Source organism: Cervus elaphus, chromosome 24 (assembly GCF_910594005.1).
Source record: "Cervus elaphus chromosome 24, mCerEla1.1, whole genome shotgun sequence".
Classification (NCBI taxonomy): Eukaryota; Metazoa; Chordata; class Mammalia; order Artiodactyla; family Cervidae; genus Cervus; species Cervus elaphus.
The window spans coordinates 67,183,935-67,204,031 of record NC_057838.1 but is presented as its reverse complement, the minus strand read 5'-3'; the positions used below and the strand labels follow the sequence as shown (position 1 = coordinate 67,204,031).

The following is a 20,097-nucleotide window of genomic DNA, read 5'->3' as shown; positions in this document are numbered from 1 at the left end:
AGATAGTTCTATTAGTTTTCCTAATTTTACATATGTATAGAGTGAAGTTTGGAGATTTCACACACACACACACACACACACACACACACACACAAATCCACACTTCTAACCATTAGGCTAGACGGTCTGGTTATTCATTGTTCTTGGTTTGCTTAATTTTACCTTTTGTTTTTAACATTAATGTCAAAATCAAATTTCAAGAGAAAAGAAAATGGCCCTTGATTCCAAGACCTGAACACAATACGGATGTCTTGTCTTCAGTGATCTTGGTACTTACACAGCCAGACGGAGACAGAAGCTGAGATGGATTGATTGTGTTGTTGACTGCGTAATGGGTGAGAAGGTAAGGGAGTGTTGACAACTCCTTGGTGAGATTTTGACTGTGGAGGGGGAGAGTGAGGAGACCCGGAGACATGAGATGGGAGTTGTGAAGGGAATGTCTTGTCCAAAATCACATCTCTGGCGGCACCACACCTCAGGAATCCCGCTTGTCCTGCGGCCGTAGGAGTCAGCTGGGATGCCCAGCACAGAGGCACTGAGCTAATAGCAGCCCACAGGGTGTGTGTCGTGATGGAAAAGGTCTTGACGGGGTCAGATGGGTGAGTCAGGGGAAGGGCTCATGAACCAGAGAGTATGCTTGCAGTTGCAAAAGGCCCAAGAGTTTTGGAAGTAGTGACCCAAAGGGCTCTGTCTTGAGGGTGTATGAGGGACATGCTTATTTTATTTCAAGAGGAGGGCACAAGGGTACCCACACTGCCTGCTGCTTGCTGGTGGGCACTGAGGTCCGGGATGAGAGGCTGGAGAGGTCATGCCGGCATCCCCATCAACACCCCAGGAAATGTGCCTGCTGTTTTCCCCAGACCCTGGACCCCAGCTTTCCAACACCCCTCTGGTCACAGCTCCTGAGTCCAGAAATTACATCAGCTGAATCACAGGTGAAATGAGGAAAACTCCAACCCGGTTTTATTTCAACAGGACAGAGGTTAGGAGAGGGAGACACTCAAAAACCACATCTTTCCCTGGACACATCCACCCTCTGAGACACTAGACACTTTGTCTGGAGACAGCTGGCCCAGGCCTTCCCATTGAAACGGCTTCTTTTGCTTGGCTCTTTGACGCCCTCCCTGCATCTACGGCTCTGGGCTGCTAGCTGCACTGGTGCCTGGCCCCAGGATGGCTGGGTCTGGCGGCATCTGGGCCACTCTAGTTGATATGATAGATCTTGTGGGCATCGTAATGGGCGTAGGTCACGTAATTCATGTCCTTAATGGGCCACCAGCGGTCGGGGTGGTAGGTGGCCGAGTAGACGTGGGGCTGCTGTTGGACACAGCTGAAGATGGCCAGGCTCCGGTCCATGGTCACAATGGGCAGGTAGAGCCGCAGCTTGTCCAGGAGGTGACCCGGCCAGAAGAAGTTGGGATGGGTTAGCTGCGGACCGCTGGGCTTCTTCTCCTTCAGCTTCCTGGGGAAGGAGAAGACAGAGACAGTTGTCATGGAGACAGGGGGCAGCTGGGGCTCCTTCCCCAGCGGAGGCGCAGCACTGTGCTAAACACTCTAGTACTCTGTTGTCCTGTCTGCCTCACCAGCGAGGACCCGGAGGCCTAGAGAGGCGAAGTCATTTCCCCAAGGCCACGCAGCTGGCAAGTGGCGGGGGGCGGGCTTGACTGCCAGTCGGCTGCCTCTAAATCCAGACTCTTAACGTGCACAGCACCTGTTCTGTAGAGGCGTTTTCACGTGCTGTTCAGAGGGCAGCCGCTGGAGTCAGCACACCTGGTGGGTCCAAATCTCTGCGCCACCACTTAATCGATCCGTGACTCTGAGCAAGGAAGCTAAGCTTCCGGTACGGCAGTTTCCTCGTCTGTGAAATGGGACTGCTAAGAAAAACTTCATAGGGCTGTGGAGAGGATTTACGTGAATTAACGAGTGGAGAGCAGGGTCTGCCTGGCACTCTTGTGTGCGCATGCGTGCTAAGTCTCTTCAGTCGTGTCCGACTCTCTGTGACCCCGTGGACTGTAGCCCGCCAGGCTCCTCTGTCCATGGGATTCTCTGGGCAAGAATACTGGAGTGGGTTGCTATGGCCCTCTGCAGAAGATCTTCCCAACCTAGGGATCAAAGGCTCCTGCAGTGCAGGTGGATTCTTTACTGCTGCGCCCCCAGGGAAGCCCCTGGTGCTCCGAACAGTCACTTTACAGATCCTCAGCTCCTGGGCCCTGAGTCCTGGATGCTGGGTCTCATGGACCCTGCAATACTTGAGTCCCGGGTCCCTTCCTCCCACCTGCCCGCCCCCCACCCCCCAGAGTTAGATGATCACTACAGACCTGGTGAAGTCCTCAAATTCCTTAAAGTTGATTTTCTTGATTTTCTTCGGCATTTTCCTGGTGGAGGAGAGAGAGAGAGAGAGAGGTATCTTGTCAGGAGACAGGAAATCCAGGTCAGTGGGGCCTCAGGTAGTAAGTAGGTCAGGGTGACGGGGGCCCACCTCTGAGTCCAGACCAGAGCCCTGGAAAGAGAACTTCTTCCCCCTGGGCAGGGCCCTGACTCTGTCCGCCATGCTCCAGTGGAACACACAGTGGACTGGAGTGTCTAGACCTCTGGGCCCCTACTGGGGAGGCAGACAGGACGGCAGCCCTGGGCTCCTAGCCTGGCTGGTTGGGTGACTTGGGACAAGTCAGTCCGCTTGTGGGGGCCTCGGGTTTCCTGTTCCCCGGCATGGAGACTTCTCAAGCCATTATGAGACATGCTCAGTCATCTGAATCCTTTTTGCACCCGCGACTCCCATTTGCCCTCCAGAGCTGAATCCCGCCTTGAGGACAAGTGTGGTAAAAGCTAACGCCCCAAACCTGGAGCCTGGTAGACATCACTTAATCGCCACAGCACTCTTTCCCAGCAAGTCTGCATCTGGCCTCGGAATCTTTGACAAGGCATGCTAAGGAGCCAATGAAACCAGTCCACCCTTGCCCCGGGGGGACCTCTATTCTTTATAACTGGGGCCTGTCGGAGCAGGACAGAAGTCACTTTCTCAGCTTCTTGAGGTTCATGGCTTGGGAACTGGTGGCAGCCACGCAGGGGATCAGAGGGGACTCTCTAGGTGACCAGCTGCCCAGCTCCCCCTCATTTCTTCCCCGCCGGGGCTGTGGCCAGCGCCACCTGCAGGCGAAGCCCACTCCTACACTCAAGAATGGCCTGAAGGGATGGGCTCTGACGATCAGTGCTCAGGCGCTAAGGGTCCTCACTGTGTGTGTGGTAGAGCTGTTAGGCCCATTTTACAGATGAACACGCTGAGGTTCAGTGAGCGAGGTAACTGTCCATTTGATCCCTGGTCTGTGATTTCCACTCGGCTCCACTGCTTCCCACCCCGGCTGTCTGGCCAGACCACCGTAGCAGGCATCTGGCAGTGATGGATGGTGTGGACAGTTCCTCAGCCCCTCCCCCGTCACGGGATCTGGTCAGCGGCCCCTTCTCCCCTCCCCGCCTCCACTCTGCAGTGCCCACCAAAGCTGGTTGGTAGCCTGCTCACCGGTCACCTCCTGACAAAGGAGGGCATTCTCTTAGAGGGGACTTGGGCTGATCTGAGGGTCGGGGGAGGCCCCAGGGCAGAGTTCTTTTCTCTGGGCGGGGGTGTGCACGCCCACCTTTTGCTAGAGAAGGTAGAAGAGGGGTTGCCACCACTGTCCTTGGAAGGGGCCCTACACCCAGCCCACGATTCGTGAAGAGGCCTCCCCGGTTTCTCGAAGAAGTCCTTCTTTTTAACCTTTTCCAGAGACCTTAAGGTTGTGTAGGATGTAGTCAGGAGAGCAGCTGCGTGTGGGTGAGGCAAGGAGGCTGGGGAGACGCGTGCAGGGGGAGCACGAGGCCAGTCCGTGGGGATCAGGTGGGCTGGACATGCCGGGCAAGGACACAGACACCGGCCCATGACCCCCCCGTAACTGCCTACCACCCCCCAGCCACGAGGCATCAGTGGGCAGGAGCGCAGGGTGGGGAGGAGGGGCTGACACTCAGCTTGTCAGGCTTCTGAGCCACAGGAGCGGGAACGGCCTGGGGCTGGAGCGGGGCCAGGTTCGCACTGAAGGGCTTGAAGTCTGAGTAGTAGCCTCCCGGCTGCCGGATCGGGCGCACCTGGTCCTTCTGGAAAATGATCTTGTCCCCTGGGTACATCAGGGCTGTGAGCAGGAGGAGAAACACGGCCTGTCAGCCCGAGACCCCTCCCCAACCCAGCCTTTGGGGCCGAGGGGGGCTATTTTTAAAAACAAATTCACATTCTTGTTTGAAAAGATTTTTCTTATATACATTTTTTTTGGACTTTTTTTTTTTGGTCTCCAGTGGCACATGGAGTCTTTTTTTTTTTTCCCCCCACATGGAGACTTAGTTCCCTGACCAGAGATCAAACTCACAGTTCCCTGCACTGGAAACTTGGAGTCTTAACCATTAAGCCTCCAGGGAAGTCTCTTTACTTTTTATTTTTAAATGATGGTAGGTTCACAGCAAGTTGCAAAAAATAGTGCAGTGGGTCCACAAGCCCTTCTGCAGCCCGCCCCCCCCCCCATGGTGGTGAGTGCGTCCTGGCAGCACGCTGTCGGGAAGTGGGGCTGGCAGGCTACCACTCAGGGGACCAGAGATGAGGGGGCCTGTTCAGAACCAGGGCGGCGGTGGCCCCGAGGCCTGGAGGCAGGTAGGAGGGAGCGTGGCCCCACAGCCTGCTCTGCAGGGTCAGGAGTCCTGGTCAGGAGTCCCTCAAGGAGGAAAGGAGGCCTCACCCAAGACGTCACTGGATTAACTTAGACTCGGTGGATGGTGGGTTTTCTCGTGCAGGAGAAGCGCTGGGGGCCCCACCCTCCTGCAACTACTGAGCAGGGCTCGCCCCGGCATCTCATGTTCTGGATACAGTGATGGAGGTTTACTCTCCAGGTTATTAATTTTTTTAAGGTTTTTTTCATTTTTTTTTTTTCAGTTGGTGAATCAACTACAGTTTATTGCTTAGAATGCCCCTTCTCCTTATCTGGCCAACACAAATTTACTTCTTTATTTACATGATCGATTTTGGCTGAGAGGCTTGTGGGATCTTAGTTCTCCGACCAGGGATGGAACCCATGCCCCTTGCTTTGGAAGCTCAGCGTCTTAACAACTGGACCGCCAGGGAAGTCCATGATTTTTTTTTTATTATTGTTATTGATATTTATTTATTTGGTGGCACCAGGTCTTAGTTGCGAGGGAATTTCAATCTTTAGTTGCAGCATCTGGGATCTAGTTCCCTGACTAGGGGTTGAACTCAGGCCCCTTGCGGTGGGAGCATGAAGTCTTAGCCACTGGACCACCAGGGAAGTCCCAGGTTTTTCATGTTGGTTATTTGGGTGGAGGGCAGGGATTGCACAGGTGAGAAGGGAGAGGAGGGAAGGGGGAGATGGGCAACATCAACATTTTTAAAAGGTTTACATGATTTTTAAACTACATTTTTTAATGTATATACATATAGGACTTTTAAAAAATGACTTATAGAACAAATCCATGTGAATAGCAAATAAATAGGAAAAAGATTTGTGAAAGGACAGTCGTTAAATATTATTGGTGGTCAACTCAGGCTGGGGGATTTTGTTTGGATTTGTTTTCAAAAATGTAAATGAGAAAGATTTATCTATAAAATTAGGGGGAGCAGAACAATAAAGCTATATTCAGTGGGGAGGGGAAATACCTCGATGTTCTAGAAGTCTGGCCCATGAGCTTGAGGCCTGGGGTCTGAGCCCACCAAGCTCTAGCCTCAGGCACAGACCTGGAAGTGCTGGTCTCTGTCATGGACAGCCAACAGACAGTGGCCAGGACAGTGGCCAGAGATGGACTAGCGTCTTTTCCACTTGGACCAGTCAGAAGCAAACGGAAGCCCACCCACAAATGCTCCTATGTGCCCATGAGTGAGGGATCCTGCAGACACGTGAAGCTCAGCTGTGTGCGGGCCCAGGAGCCAGCAAAAGCCGGTGGTGGAGAGAATCAGTAAAGCCTCGATCCTCTGGTGGGGACAGATCAGCCGGCACGTCTGGGGGCAAGACCTAGCCCGCAGGAGCAGTCGTGTGCCTGGGAATCCTCCCTACGTTTTAGAACACATGCAGCCCCACCGCGCGCCAAGCCCAGGTGATCTGGGAGCATGAGACTCCCCGAGGAAGGAGGGAGGAAGGATGATTTCGTGAAAAGTCAGGGTCGAGAGCTGTGGGGTCACCTGCTGTATCTCTGCCCTTCAGCCCAGATGGCAGCAAGCAGCTGCCCAAGCGAGGGGCGTGCAGCTTGTGCGGGAGACAGTGACCATTTAGGCTGGTTGGCCTGTGTTCCTGAAGGCCGTTAGCCACTTCCTCCTGTATAGACCTGTTATGGCCTGACTTGTATTCCCCCAAATTCATATATTGAAGCCCTGACCCTTAGAATTTGTATTTGGAGAAGAGGCCTTTCAAGAGGTGATAAAGCTAAAATGAAGCCACTAAGGAAGGCCTGCATCCAGTCTGACTGGTGTCCTTAGCAGAGGAAATCTGGACACAGAGACAGCAGGGGTGCATGTGTGCATGGAAATGACCGTGTGATAGACAGCCAGACGGTGACTATCTGGAGGCCACGGAGAGCGATCTCAGCGGACATGAACCCTGCCAGCACCTTGGTCTTGGACTCTCCAGCCTCCACAATGGTGAGGAAGTACCTTTCTGCTGTGTAAGCCCCCAGTCCGTGGTGTTTTGTTACAACGGTTCTACCAAACTAATACAAGACCCAAGGTCCTCTACACTGAGCGTCTGTTTCCCCTCCCAGGGGGAAAAATAAGGAAACCACCAACTGTGACTGCTAACTCTTGTTCTCAGGGAAGTCAGGGCACTTTCCGTGTGTCCCTTTATCAGAAAACCACAGCCCAGTAGGGCCACAGCTCCTTCCTGCAAGGTTCTTACAGGAAAACCTCTGCCCTCCAGTGCAGCAGAGACCAGCTGTTAAATATATACTTTATAAATGTGGGATGCCAGCATCATTACATGGTCATCAGGGGCCTATCGGGCCACTCCTCTGCCCCATGTCTCAGAAGCATGCAGTTCCCCCAGGAGTGGAGGGTTCAGATCTGCTTGGATATATGGGAACACAGGTCCTGCCCCAAGCAGAGGGCGGGACCAGTGCCAGAGCTCAGGGTTGAGACCTGTGGGCCCAGCAGAGGGCAAAGGGCTTCTGCAGAACCGGTCTCCCTGTGCATTCTTCCCTCTGTGTGGCAGAAGCACGGAGAAACAGGCCTGGTCAAGACGAGTGGGTTTGGAACACTCCACGTGTCGTCGCGGTTACCTCTCCCAGCCAGGCTTCCTGTCCGAAATCGCCTACTCTAATAAGCAAACTAATTCATACTTAGGAATAACAAAATAGTTTCCCTTTATCGTGCAATCACAATTCCCAAGGACAAAAGCATATGTGTAAAAAAAAAAATCAGACATAAATATTAAATGAAACAATGCATTGTCTGCAAGTCTCATTCTTCAACCATCTTTTCCCTGATCCTGCGATAGTTTTATCTGCTTAAGGAAATGGCTCTTATTGTCAGTAAATGTGAATACCAAATAATTATGATATAACTACATTATTTCATCTTAACAACTGCCTTTTGAGGTCTTCAAGTTCCTTTTTCTAGGAAACATCACATGCACAGATTCACTCTTATAACACCAATGTATTTCCTACATCGACAGGATAGTCGGTGCTCATTCGGGACTGTTCCTCCTGGCCCACCGCTGGCTCCCTCACCTGGAACTCCAGTCCTGGTGCTCCCTTCCCTAGGCTGGGGAACGGGGACTCCGGGCCTATGGAGCAGAGTGTGGGCCCTGCAGAGCTGTAAAAATCCCTTCTCACAGCGAACCAGGGGACTTCCCTGGTGGCGCAGGGGACAGGAATCTGCCTGCCAGTGCAGGGGACGACGGGTTTGATCTCCGGTCTGGGAGGATCCCACGTGCTGCGGAGCATCTAAGCCCGTGTGCCTCAACGGCTGAGCCTGTGCCGGGGAGCCAGTGCTTCACGAGAGAAACCGCCGCCCCGAGAAGCCCGTGCGCCGCCACTAGAGGGCAGCCCCCGCCCCCCGCACCTGGAGAAAAAGCCCCCGTGGCGACAGAGCCCCAAATAAATACAAGCGAACCCGGTGGGGCTGTTCTTCCCCCCGCCCCGCTTCTCCGCCGCGTCCCCGCGGTGTGGTTGGGTGCTCGTCGGCTGGGGAAGGACAAGCCTCAGGTGGCTGCCCCCCTGGCCCCCCGCTCGGGGCCCCCCTTGGCACCTTCCCAGCGTACCTCTCATGAGGATGTCCTCGGTCAGCGGGAGGCCGTGCGCCTCGCAGACCTTCCAGCACTGCAGGTAGACCAGGAAGGTGTCCATGCGGGACCTGTTGAGGATGCCCTCCATCTCCCCGTGGACGGTGGACGGCAGGCAGTGCTCGTCGAAGTGCTTGTCCCCGCTGCGCACCAGGCGGCACTGCTCCGCGTATTGGATGGAGGGGAGGGCCAGCTGTGGGGAGAGCGGAGGCGGGCACTCACTCCTCCTCGCCTCCCTCCGGGCCCAAGGCAGACGCGGAGCCTCAGCCGCCTCTGCCCCCAGGCCCCGTGAGTGCAGGTGTTGATGTCAGCCACTCGGGAGGAAAAATCACCCGTGGTCAAGGTGACCCCTGAATAACATGTGAATGGTCCCGGCACAAGGTTCTGTGTGCACGGCTCCCTACACAGAAGCGCACACGCGACCCTATACACACACAGAAAGCCCGGTGCGTGCTTGCTAAGTCGCTTCAGTCTTGTCCAACTCTTTGCAACTCCACGGATTGTAGCCCAGCAGGCTCCTCTGTCCGTGGAATTTTTCCTGGCAAGAATTCTGGAGTGGGTTGCCATTTCCATTCTCCAGGGGATCTTCCCGACTCAGGGATTGAACCTGGGTCTCCTGCATTGCAGGCAGATTCCTTACCATCTGAACCCCCAGGGAGGCACCTAGAACAGTGCATGACGCATCACAGGCTCTCAATAAATATTTATCGGGCGAATTAATTCATCCGGTCAGTTCTCCCTTCCTTCACTCGACGTGTGTTTCTGGAGTGCCTACTCAGTGCCAGGCCCCAGGCCAGGTTCTTGGACTCCAGCTGTGATGCATGTGCAGTCCTGGCCTCAGGATTCAGTCATGATTCAACAGTTGGAGGAAGGGAACTCGGTACTTTCAGAAACATCCTATCAACTCATCTTATCAGAAACCTTGGGAGGCAGGTGTTGTTCATACACACAGAGGAGGGAGCGAGGAGGTAAGGAAGCCGGGACCCCCAGAGCTCCCCCGGCCAGAAGCTGGGGCACGTGGGCAGGTGGGCCCAGCCTGCCCGCTCCCCGGGCCCCGTCCCTCCCGCTGGTGGGGGCACCTTGTTCTGCCGCTTCCTGTCTCGGTAGTGCTTGCCCACGTCTTCCATCTCCTCTAGCGTCATGGGCCGTGCCTCCATCTCCGTGTCGACCACGGGCACCGTCAGCAGGTCCATCTTGGGAGCCTCTGGGGATACATCCGCCTTCTGCTTCGGGGATGGACTCTGTGCGGAGCCACCGTCCGAGGATGATCTGGAATCTAGGGGCGGAGGGAAGAGGCGGAGGAAGGGGGAGCTGAGAGGGTGCCCGGCCACGGAGCCCTTCGGGCAGTGACCAGTGTCACCGAGCGGGCACCTAGAAGGTGTCCCTTCTTCCAGTGCCTCTGTGGCCTTCTCCTCCCTCTCCCGCACTCGGCCCCAGCCTTCCTGGCGCCATTCCCATCCTCTAGCATCCTGCTTTTCCAGGCCTGCTTCAGGCCTCTGCGGCCCCGGGCAGAAAGGAGATCGTGGCCCTGCCGCCTTCTAGATTTGAGACTGTGGCCAGGTGGTCAGCCTCTCTGAGCGTCAGCTTCCCCCCCTGCACGGGGAGCGGCGGAGGCGGATACGTACTCTCTGTCGCAGTGGTCAGGGTGCTTCGCTGCTGAGCCAAAGACCACTGCTTGTAGGTGCTGGCCAGGTTATCCATCGTGATGCTGTTGTGCTTCCCCAGAGAGCTGAGGTAGATCACAATGTCCTCCACCTCCTGGCTTTTCAGAGGGACTCTACTCTGAGGAGACAAGAGAAGCCCCCAGGTGGGCAGCCTCGCTCCAGACATCCTGCTGGGATGGCCAAGGCCTTGCCAGCCTGGCCCCGCCTCCCCGTTGAGTTTCATCCTCAGCCGCCCCCAGCTCACATTCCAGGGTCCCTGCGAAGGAGCTCAGAGCCTCTCCCTGGGGCCCTGCACATTTCTCACCCTCTGCCTTGACTCAGCCGTTTCCCACTTTCTGCCTGAACAGCTCCCATCCCTCCTTGCAAACCCCGGTCCAGACGTGTCCCCCATCTTTGCAGAGGCCGTTACTTCTCCCTCTGGCCTCCCTGCCCACTCCATTCCAATCTCAGCCTTCCTGTGCCGGACTGGAAGGAGGATCTCACATCTGTCATCCTTGTCCGTGAGGGACACAGAGGCCTCCCTTAACTGAAGTAAAATAGAGTTGGAAATCTGATGCCTGGGACTCTTTTAAGGGTGACGGGCAACTTTGGAGAAATACAATACTTGCCAGCAATACTGAATATTCAAGAAAAAACAGTGTGAAAGGAAATGTATCTTTGCCAGCTTCTTTACACGCTGAGCTTTACTTAAAGATGATCAGAACTCACCTGGTGCTAAAGGATTTAGTGTTTGATCTTTTTTTTTTTTTTTTTCTTTTTTTAGCCTCCTCCCTACCGCCCTGGGACCACATCCTTTAGCCCTTCCTCCTCCAAAACAGGAAGCGGTGACTCCAAAACCCCAAAAGAGATATCCACCCACTCCCCCTCCATCAGCCAGGACCTCAGAGAGGTAGCAGGACCGGAGGGCCCTACACAGGTTCATGTGCCTTTCTCAATTTCTGATATGAGCCAAATTGAAGAAAAACTGGGATCCTTTTCAGAAAATCCTACCAGATACAGAAAAGAATTCCTCCGCCTTACACAAGCATATCATTTAACCTGGAATGATCTTTATTACATCCTAAATGCCACTTTAACCCCTGACGAAAAGGAACGGATATGGCAGGCAGCCCAGACTCATGATGATCAGCTCCATAGCCAAGATAGGACTAATCTGATGGCTGATGATGCAGTCCCTTTAACTGAGCCACGGTGGACGTATCAAGCAGGTGATGCCGGCATCCAGTACCTGCATCATATGATCGCCTTTTTACTAGAAGGAATGCTAAAAAGCTCTCAAATTCATGTTAACTACGATAAGATTAGAGAAGTGACTCAAGAAAAAGATGAAAATCCTGCCCTTTTTCTTTCACGGCTTACTGAGGCAGTCCAAAATTACACTAATCTAGATATTTTCACCCCCGCCGGACTTCTGTACCTACATGTCCAGTTCAGGAGCCAGTCAGCCATTTTTTTGTGTGTGTGTGTAATAAAGTTTTATTGAAATATAAAGGAGATAGAGAAAGCTTCTGACATAGGCATCAGAAGGGGGCAAAAGAGTACCCCGTGTTTGATCTTTTTGATGATGTTAAGGACCCTTTATTTTTTGTTTTAAATGCTTTGAAATGTTAAGATAACTACATGGCATAAAATCAAAGCGTAAAACTGCTGGCAATTTAAGACTGAAAAAAGTGTAGCATTCCCCTTCTTTCCTAAAGTTTTTTTAAAGGTATCATGTATTCAAAATATATAAAAGCTTTAAGTCACCCAGACCAGGAGTCAGCAAACTTTTTCTAGAAAGGGCCAGATGGTGAATATTTTAGGCTCTGAGCCATGTGGGTCTCTGTCATCACTACTCAACTCTGCCCTCCTGGCATGAGAGCAGCCATGATGACGCATAGACAAATGTGTGTGGCTGTGTTCCAATAAAACTTTATTGACAAAAAAACAGGAGACCAGTTGGATTCGACTTCTGGGGCATAGTTAGCAGAGCTCTGCTAGAACAACAGGGCTTTCTCTGATGATGGGAAGGTGCTGTGTCTGAGGGGTCCGGCAGCAGAGCAACTGCTGAGCACTCCAACTGTGGCCACTATGCCTGAGGAACTAGAGTTCTGGTTTTATTTATTTACAGTTAAATTGAATTTTTGAATAACCCATCAAGGTGTGGTCCAAGGACCCACACCATGGGCATCGCTGGGAGCTTGTTAGCATGCAGCATCCTGAGGGGGCTACCCTGGTGGTCCAGCGGTTAGGACGCCTTGCTTCCACTGCTGGGGGCCCAGGTTTGATCCCCGGTCAGGGAACTAAGATCCCATAAGCTGCGTGGTGCCTCTCCCCATCAAAAAAAAAAAAACAAAAAAAACGAAGGCAGTATCTTGGGACCCTCACACAGAGGTACTGGGACAGAAGCTGCGTTTAACAATACCCCTGTGTGAGTCACATGCCAGTGATGGTTCCAGAAGTTCTAGAAGGTTCTAAAGGCAGGACTGAAGATCCAGCTGTCTCTGTGCTCAGTTCTGGGGTCTCACTGGCAAGACAGTGATTCCCTAAGCAGCAGGCTGGTTACAAGGCTGGCTCTACAGACTTCCCACTCAGGTAGGGCCTTTCAAGGTCAGACTGGGGCAAGGTGGCCTTAGGGGTCTGATGGGGGCCTCAGGTTAAGCCACATGTTCCAATCCGGCTTTACATGTAATACGGGGGAGAGTCAGAGCAGGGCTGGGGATAGCGTAGTGGGGCTGTGGAGGTACATGGGCACCCCCACCCCACCTCAGGCCAGCAGGGGCGGGGGAGGCGCTTACCGTCTTGAGAACCGCGATGAACTCCTCCCTGGAGATCTGGTGCTCGCCCCGGTCCGCCTTGTGGAACAGCTCCAGGATCTTCATCTTGTGGCAGGGCAGGTGGGGGAACAAGGTCGACAGGGCGGGGGGTTCGGGCAGCTGGAGCTGGGGCACCTGCCGGCGGGAGGGTCGCTGGCTTTTCTTCTGAAAGAGGCAAGAGAAGGGGGCAGAGGGGAGCATTCAGGAGACACCACGGAGCTGGGTCCCCAGATTTAGAGACAGGAAAGACAGAGGCCGAGCCATGCCACCCAGACAGCAGGGTGGAGGGCACAGGGCGCAGGCTTCCGGCAGGCGCGTCCTGCCACGGGAGGCCTGGGCCGCTTGGCTTCCCTGAGCCTCCAAGTTCGCATCAGGCACAAGAGGTTTGGACAAAATGAGAACTAGGACTTCATGCTTATCCCCATCTCTCCTGTCAGACCAGTCACTATTATAATCCCACTGGGCTCTCAGTGCATCAAAATATGAGCCCCTGCCTGAAGCCACCTGGAGCCTCTGCTTCCCCCACTTCCCAGCCTCTGGCCCCCCGGGGCCTCCCACCTGGAATACCTCTCCCTTTTCCATCTGTCAGAATCCTACTGCTCTTCCCTTTCCAGGTAAACGGGAATACAGTCAGCCCTCCATGTCCATGGACTCCACATCCATGGATTTGAAAACTCCAGAAAGTTCCAAAAAGTAAAGCTTGAATTTGTCACAGGCTGTCAACTGTTTATGTCATACTTAACATGATATTTATAACTATTCACATGACCTTTACATTATATTAGGTAATCTAAGTCATCTAGAGATGATTCAAATGTAAGGGAGGATGCTCGTGAGTTATATGCAAATACTCTGCCCTTTTATATGAGGGTCTTGAGCATCTTCAGATGTTGTTATCCGTGGGATACCCCCCAACAGATAGCAGGGTAAACTACTTAGGAATACCGTTCCTTTAGTGTGGTGGAGCCCTTGACAGTTTACAAAAGGCCTTTTTGTTCCCTAGCTTATAGCGCCTCAGCGGCCTGGAGTCTCTTAGTGACCTGGAGTCAACTGCAGAGTCATTAATCTCTTGTGTCTGCCTCCCCCACTAACATGTGAACACCCTGGGAGCAAGACCACGTCTTACTCAGCTACATTCCCCACCTCCTATGCTTGTACTGAACAAAGCCCCCAGCCCTGTGCAAGCAGGCAGTAATGGTTTGCTGAATGGATAAGAAGGATGCCGTGAATTCGATATTAGGTATTAGCTTCCCTTTTCACAAATGAAGAAACAGGCTCAGAGAGGTGAAGTGACTTGCCCAGGGTCACACAGCAAGTAAGCAGTGGATTTCTAACCCAAGTCCAGTGCTTATACCTAGAGGCTGGGCTGCTGGCCGGAAAGGGTGTGTGAGAACCACGAAAGCTGGGTTTTGACTATGATTATACCAAGGACCGACTCTGAAGTTTGGGGGCTAACCCAAATGAAACCAGTAATTCTGCAATAATAATAAAAATGACAAACATTGAATGAGGGCTCACTATATGCTCAGCATGTCTCAGGCACCCTATACATATTAATCCATTTGGATTTTGCAGCAACCGTGGGAAGCAGGCACAATGGTTCTCCCCATTTAACAGTTGAGGAAACTGAGGCCTGGATCATATGGCTAGGAAGTAGCAGAGCTGGGTTTAAACCCAAGTTATCTGACCTCTTATGCCAGCTTTACCTGAACTGGGAGAATTTTCAGGTGTCTGGGTTGGATGCATTTGGAAGATGAGGGCTCTGGCTACTGACTGCCAGGTACTATCCCTATGGGCTTGGACAATATATGGCCTCACTGAGCTTCTGTCTTCATATTTATAGAGGGAACAATATGTATAATATACACAGATTCATATACAAATGTTGTAAAATGTTTTCTTAGAAAGGAAAAGATTTATAAGATTTCCTTCCATTCTCACAACTGCGATCTTCATAATAGCCCTGTGAATACATGGCGGGGGGTGGGGTGGGGTGTGTGTGTACGTGTGTGTGTGTGTGTGTGTGTGTGTGTATGTGCTCAGTCGCATTTGACTCTTTGCGACCCCACAGACTGCAGCCCGTTGGGCTCTTCTGTCCATGGCATTCTCCAGGCAAGAATATGGGAGTGGGGTGCCCTTCCTTTCTCCAGGGAATCTTCCTGACTCAGTGATGGAACCCGGGTCTCCTGCATTGCAGGCGGATTCTTTCCTGTCTGAGCCAATAGGGAAGCCCAACAAGAGATCACAAGTACCCCTCTTTTTCAGGACTTCTGTCCCAGGACTCCCCTGGACTGGGAGTGGGGATGGTAGGGGTTAGGGTGAGATCCCCACCCTTCCTAATCTGAGGGAATGAGCAAGCCCCTAACACCCGAAGTGTCCGCGCCTGGCAAACCGGGCTGCTCACCGCGGTGTCCCTGCTCATGACCAGCTGGCTTGGCAGCCGAGCCACGTGCCGAACCTTGTGGATATCACGTAGGACTTTAGCCTCAGACAGCGTGAGGCTGGCCTTGTTCTGCAGCCACCTCTCGACGTTGCCGAAGGATTCCAGGTCTTTCCGCATCTTCAGCCTCTTTCTGAGCCACGCCCTCGGGTCCTCCGGCTGTTCTTGGATGTCGACTTCCGGGGCCTTGGGGGTGGGGGTGGGCTCCGTGGGAGTCTGGGGTTCGGGCGTTGGGCGGACGGGCCTCGGAGCCTCCTTCTGCGGCAGGACGATGACCCGCCGGCGGCTCCTGGGCGGCTGGAAGTCCTGCTTGAACTGCTTGAAGCAGTGGGCGATGACCGCTTCAGGGTTGAACACCGGCTCCTTGCTGGCATTTTCATCGTCAGACAAGGACTTAGACTGGTAGAACCCTTGGAGGAAGAGGGTTAGAAGGTGAGTTCCTATCAGGATGAGGACCAAAGGAGTCAGGAAGGAGAAATGCTTCAGCGCTGGGCTGTGTGTCAGGGAGCCTGGCTTCCAGGCCTGACTTCATTGTTGCCTTGCGATGATGGTGAAAATATTTACATCTAACGCGCCTGGGCACTCTCCGCGGCAGGCACTGTGCTAAGGGATTTCTGTGCTTTCTCATGGAACCCATCTTAGGTTCTAATCTTACTCCACCAGGCTCTGCCTGCACCTTACTCGTTGGCAATCAGAATGACCTTTTTGAAATGCCATTCTGATGGTCTGAACATCAGAGGCAGCCTAGTGCTGGAAACAGCTGAGGCTTTGCAGCCAGAGTGCTCTGGCCTGAGTCCTAGCCCAGCTGCTTATGGGCAGCATGACCTCTTATTCTTTCTGGGTCTCAATCTCTTCATCTGTAAAATGGGGATAATGATGGTACCTGCCTTACTGTGTGGTAGAGATGCTTAGAATCTAGTTTATTCATAATGCTCAAGCATGCTCAGTCATGTCCAACTCTTTGTGATCCCCCTGCCCTCCATGGACTGTCATCTGCCAGGCTCCTCTGTCCATGGGGTTTCCCAGGTGAAAATACTGGAGTGGGTTGCTATTTGCTCCTCCATGGGGTCTTCCTGATCCAGGGATTGAACTGAAGCCTCCTACACTAGCAGGCAAATTATTTAATGCTGAGCCACCAGGGAAGCCCTTGGTTGATGGTTATCTTTTCCAGTACACTTCGAACCAGGATCTCATCTCTCTTGTTCCCTGCTGGAGTCCCAGCGCCTCCACAGTGCCAACATACACTGGGAGCTCAGTAGATATTTGGTGGTTGTTGCTCAGTTGCTCCGGCATGTCCAACTCTTTGTGACCCCATGGACTGCAGCATGCCAGGCTTCCTTGTCCTTCACCATCTTCTGGAGCTTGCTCAAACTCATGTCCATTGAGTCGGTGATGCCATCCAACCATCTCATCCTCTGTGTCCCCTTCTCCTCTTGCCTTCAATCTTTCCCAGTATCAGGGTCTTTTTCAATGAGTCAGCTCTTCACATCAGGTGGCCAAATTATTGGAGCTTCAGCCTCAGCATCAGTCCCTCCAATGGATATTTGGGGTTCATTTCCTTTAGGACTTCCTTGTGGCTCAGATGGTAAAGTGTCTGCCTGCAATATGGGAGACTCAGGTTCGATTCCTGGGTTGGGAAGATCCCCTGGAGAAGGAAATGACAACCCACTTCAATACCCTTACCTGGAAAATCCCATGGACGGAGGAGCCTGGTAGGCAACAGTCCATGGGGTCACAAAGAGTCGGACACCACTGAACGACTGCACTTTCCTTTCCTTTAGGATAGACTGGTTTGATCTCCCTGCAATCCAAGGGACTGTCAAGAGTCTTCTCCAATGCCACAGGTCAAAAGCACCAATTCCTCAGTGCTAAGCCTTCTTTATGGTCTAGCTCTCACATCCATATGACTACTGGAAAAACCATAGCTTTGACTAGACAGACCTTTGTTGGCAAAGTAACATCTCTGCTTTTTAATATGCTGTCTAGGTTAGTCATAACTTTTCTTCCAAGGAGCAAGCATCTTTTAATTTCATGGCTGCACTCACCATCTGCAGTGATTTTGGAGCCCCCCCCAAATAAAATCAGCCAGTGTTTACACTGTTTCCCCATCTATTTGCCATGAAGTAATGGGACCAGATGCCATGATCTCAGTTTTTGAATGTTGAGTTTTAAGCCAGCTTTTTCACTCTCCTCTTTCACCTTCATCAGAAGGCTCTTTAGTTCCTTTTCACTTTGCTAAGTGAGTGAATTACAAGTGGATGGACCTAAGAAGTTGGCACCATGATTATACCCATTTCATAGATTAAGACACTGTGCTCAGCGAGGCCAGAGGACACACAGTTGATTAGTAGCAGAGGTGGGACATGAACTTTGGCTTTCCTGGCCCCAGAGCTCAGCTCTTAGCCATTTCTTGATATTACTCCAGGCTGTGACCTAATCCCACTGAGTCTCAATTCTTTTACTAAAATGTCAAAAACTCTGCTCTAGCAACCTTCCAAAACTGTTATGAAGAGCAAATGAATAACAGGTGTGGGAATGTTCTAAAATTCAGAAGGAACAGAGCATTATTATAAAAAAAATCTTAAAAAAAAAAAATCTTGCCACCTGCTACATCATTTTCCTGCTACAATGAAAACTCTCCTGCTTAAAACTTTTGTTACTCCCAGCTGCCTCCAGGATAAAGTTCAATCTCCTTAACAGGGCCCCACCTGTCGCACCCGCCCCTGCCAACCCCCCCCCCCCAATCTCTCCAGTGCTTCCTCCTCATCACTGCTTCCTCACCTTGTATTGGTTCCCAAGCTAACCTGACTGTGGTTCCAAGGTACCCCCTTCTGCCCCTGCCCCCCTTTCTGTCTTTGGAATGCACTTTCCTCTCCCCTGCTCACTTGGTCACTCCCTACTTGGCCTCAGAGGCTCAGCTCAGGCATCACCTGTCCCCAGAAGCATCCCAACCCCTCCCTCCTGCCCCTCTGGGTCCCAGAGCCCCCAGAGCCCCCTCATAGCATTTACCATATTTTTCTTGATGCCGATACTTTTTCCCAACAGCCTGTGAGTCTCCCAACGGTAAGAACTGTGTCTTACTTCCTGTGAATCCCCGGTACCCAGCCTGGCACAAAGTGAACAGTCAGTACAGTTGTTAAGTCTCTTTACGATGCACATGTGTTCCTTTCATAGTCAGAAAATGACTATGTATACATTAATGTGGACAGAAGTAAGCACTTCTCAACAACCCATGTATTATTCCTTTGACAACAAGATGCTGGGTTCAACTGAGAATGTAGCCATTCATCCAACCAGCATTTATTGAGAACTACCCAATGCTTTTTACAAATCTCTCCCTGAATTCCATCCTACCTCTCTGACTACTTACTCTTGGGCTTCTGTTTCCTATCCACTACTAAAAAGTCGATGGCTTCCAGGTTTACACTTGGGTGCTCTTGTGTTTTTTTTCAAACAATCTCCTCCACTCTCATTTCTCTGGCCCTCCATATGCAGAGGACTCTCATACCAATATTTATGACTTGGAATTAGCTCTGACTAATGGCAACCCACTCCAGTATTCTTGCCTGGAGAATCCCATGAACTGAGGAACCTGGTGGGTTTCCGTCCATAGGGTCACAGAGTCGGACACGACTGAAGTGATTTAGCATTCTACCTACACCTGCCCCCAAAGCACCTCAACTTGTATGGCTGACAAAGATCTCAAACTCAACCAAGACTGAACTTACCTCCACGTCCCTGTCTACTCTTCTGGGAGGTTCCTCATCTCTGTAGAAAGCACCTCCGTCTGCCAGTCATCCTGGCTACCAACCTGAGTGTCAACCTTGATCGCTCTTCCCAAGTTCTCTATCTAATCAGCCCCCAAGTCCCTGAAGTCCCCTCTCGCCTGGCGCCTTTCCCTAGCCTCCCGGGTTCTTTGGCCGGGGTATTTGGAACAGCTCCCCACTCCCAACATTCCAAGTCTGCCAATTCATTTCTGCATTTGCTGATGCTCCCAATCTGATCCCATTATTCTCAGTAGCTTCTCCATCTCCTGGCTCCCAAGATCTCTCGGGATCTCATCCCTTCTGACCCCTCTCACCACTCATCTCCAGCAGCACTTAAACTCTGAGCAGTTTTCTGAAGACACCATGTCTCTGGGCCTCTGTGCATGCTCTTCCCCTGGTTTGGAAGGCCTATCCTCCTCCTCCTGGCTTGGAGGACTCCGTGTAAAGATCTCTTCCAGGACCGAAGCATTCCCCGTCTCCCCCGCCTCCTCCGCGCTTAGCAGATCTCTTATTCCTGGGTGTCATCCTTGGACCCAGTATTCATCCCTTTTTCTGGGCTTATCCATATATCTGTCATTCACCTCTAAAGTTGTGGTGCTTATCAAGGACAGCAGGCTACCGGGCAAAGTTTGAAGACTGGTGTTCTTTTCCATGCCGCTTTTCCAGTACTGAATGTACTAAAGTCTGGTGAGGAAGCAGGGACAGTCCAGAGGGCCTGGACACCTTTCCCCGGGCACATGGGTTGGGCCTCTGGTTCCAAACCAAGGCGACTCGGCCGGCTTCTCCGGCCCTGGCCCGGAAATCTGAGAAACATGCATGACCTGCCCCCGACTCCTTGGCAACCCCGCACCCAGAGAGGGGACGGCACAATGGGATACCCGTCCTGTCCTAGCCCGCTTGCACCCGTCCACTCGGGGGTCGAGGGCTTCCCGGAGGTGGCGTTGATTCCCGGGAGCTTAGGGTGAGCTTACGGAGCAGCGACCGGAACGCAGCCTCGTACTCTTCTTTAGAGTCGTCCATGGTCGCGGCGCGGGGAGCTGGCGCTGAAGAGCGCGTGTAAATATGTGTGTGTGTGTGTGTGTGTGTGTGTGTGTGCGCTTGCGCGGGAGTATGAGGTATCTGAAAAGCAGT

The 20,097-nt window shown here is 52.5% G+C and overlaps 1 protein-coding gene across 1 annotated transcript; it reads right to left on the bottom strand.

The window, feature by feature from the left end:
• Positions 1 to 951: 951 nt before the first annotated feature.
• EFCAB12 (EF-hand calcium binding domain 12) lies at positions 952 to 20,097 on the bottom strand. The gene is made up of 9 exons (XM_043885677.1): positions 19,938 to 20,097; positions 15,164 to 15,609; positions 12,742 to 12,924; positions 9,926 to 10,082; positions 9,380 to 9,576; positions 8,280 to 8,493; positions 4,001 to 4,160; positions 2,319 to 2,375; positions 952 to 1,462 (listed from the first exon to the last, which is right to left on the bottom strand). Exons 1-9 carry the CDS (start codon positions 19,984 to 19,986, stop codon positions 1,204 to 1,206), a joined length of 1,722 nt encoding a protein of 573 aa, XP_043741612.1. The 5' UTR covers positions 19,987 to 20,097; the 3' UTR covers positions 952 to 1,203.

Bases quoted from the DNA above. Each gene is read 5' to 3' on its own strand.
- EFCAB12 (XM_043885677.1), bottom strand. From the start codon at position 19,986: ATGGACGACTCTAAAGAAGAGTACGAGGCTGCGTTCCGGTCGCTGCTC. The intron at 9,577-9,925 runs GTACGTATCCGC...CTCCGCCCCTAG, and splicing joins CCTGACCACTGCGACAGAGA to ATTCCAGATCATCCTCGGAC. The intron at 4,161-8,279 runs GTACGCTGGGAA...TCCTGCTCACAG, and splicing joins CGAGGACATCCTCATGAGAG to CCCTGATGTACCCAGGGGAC.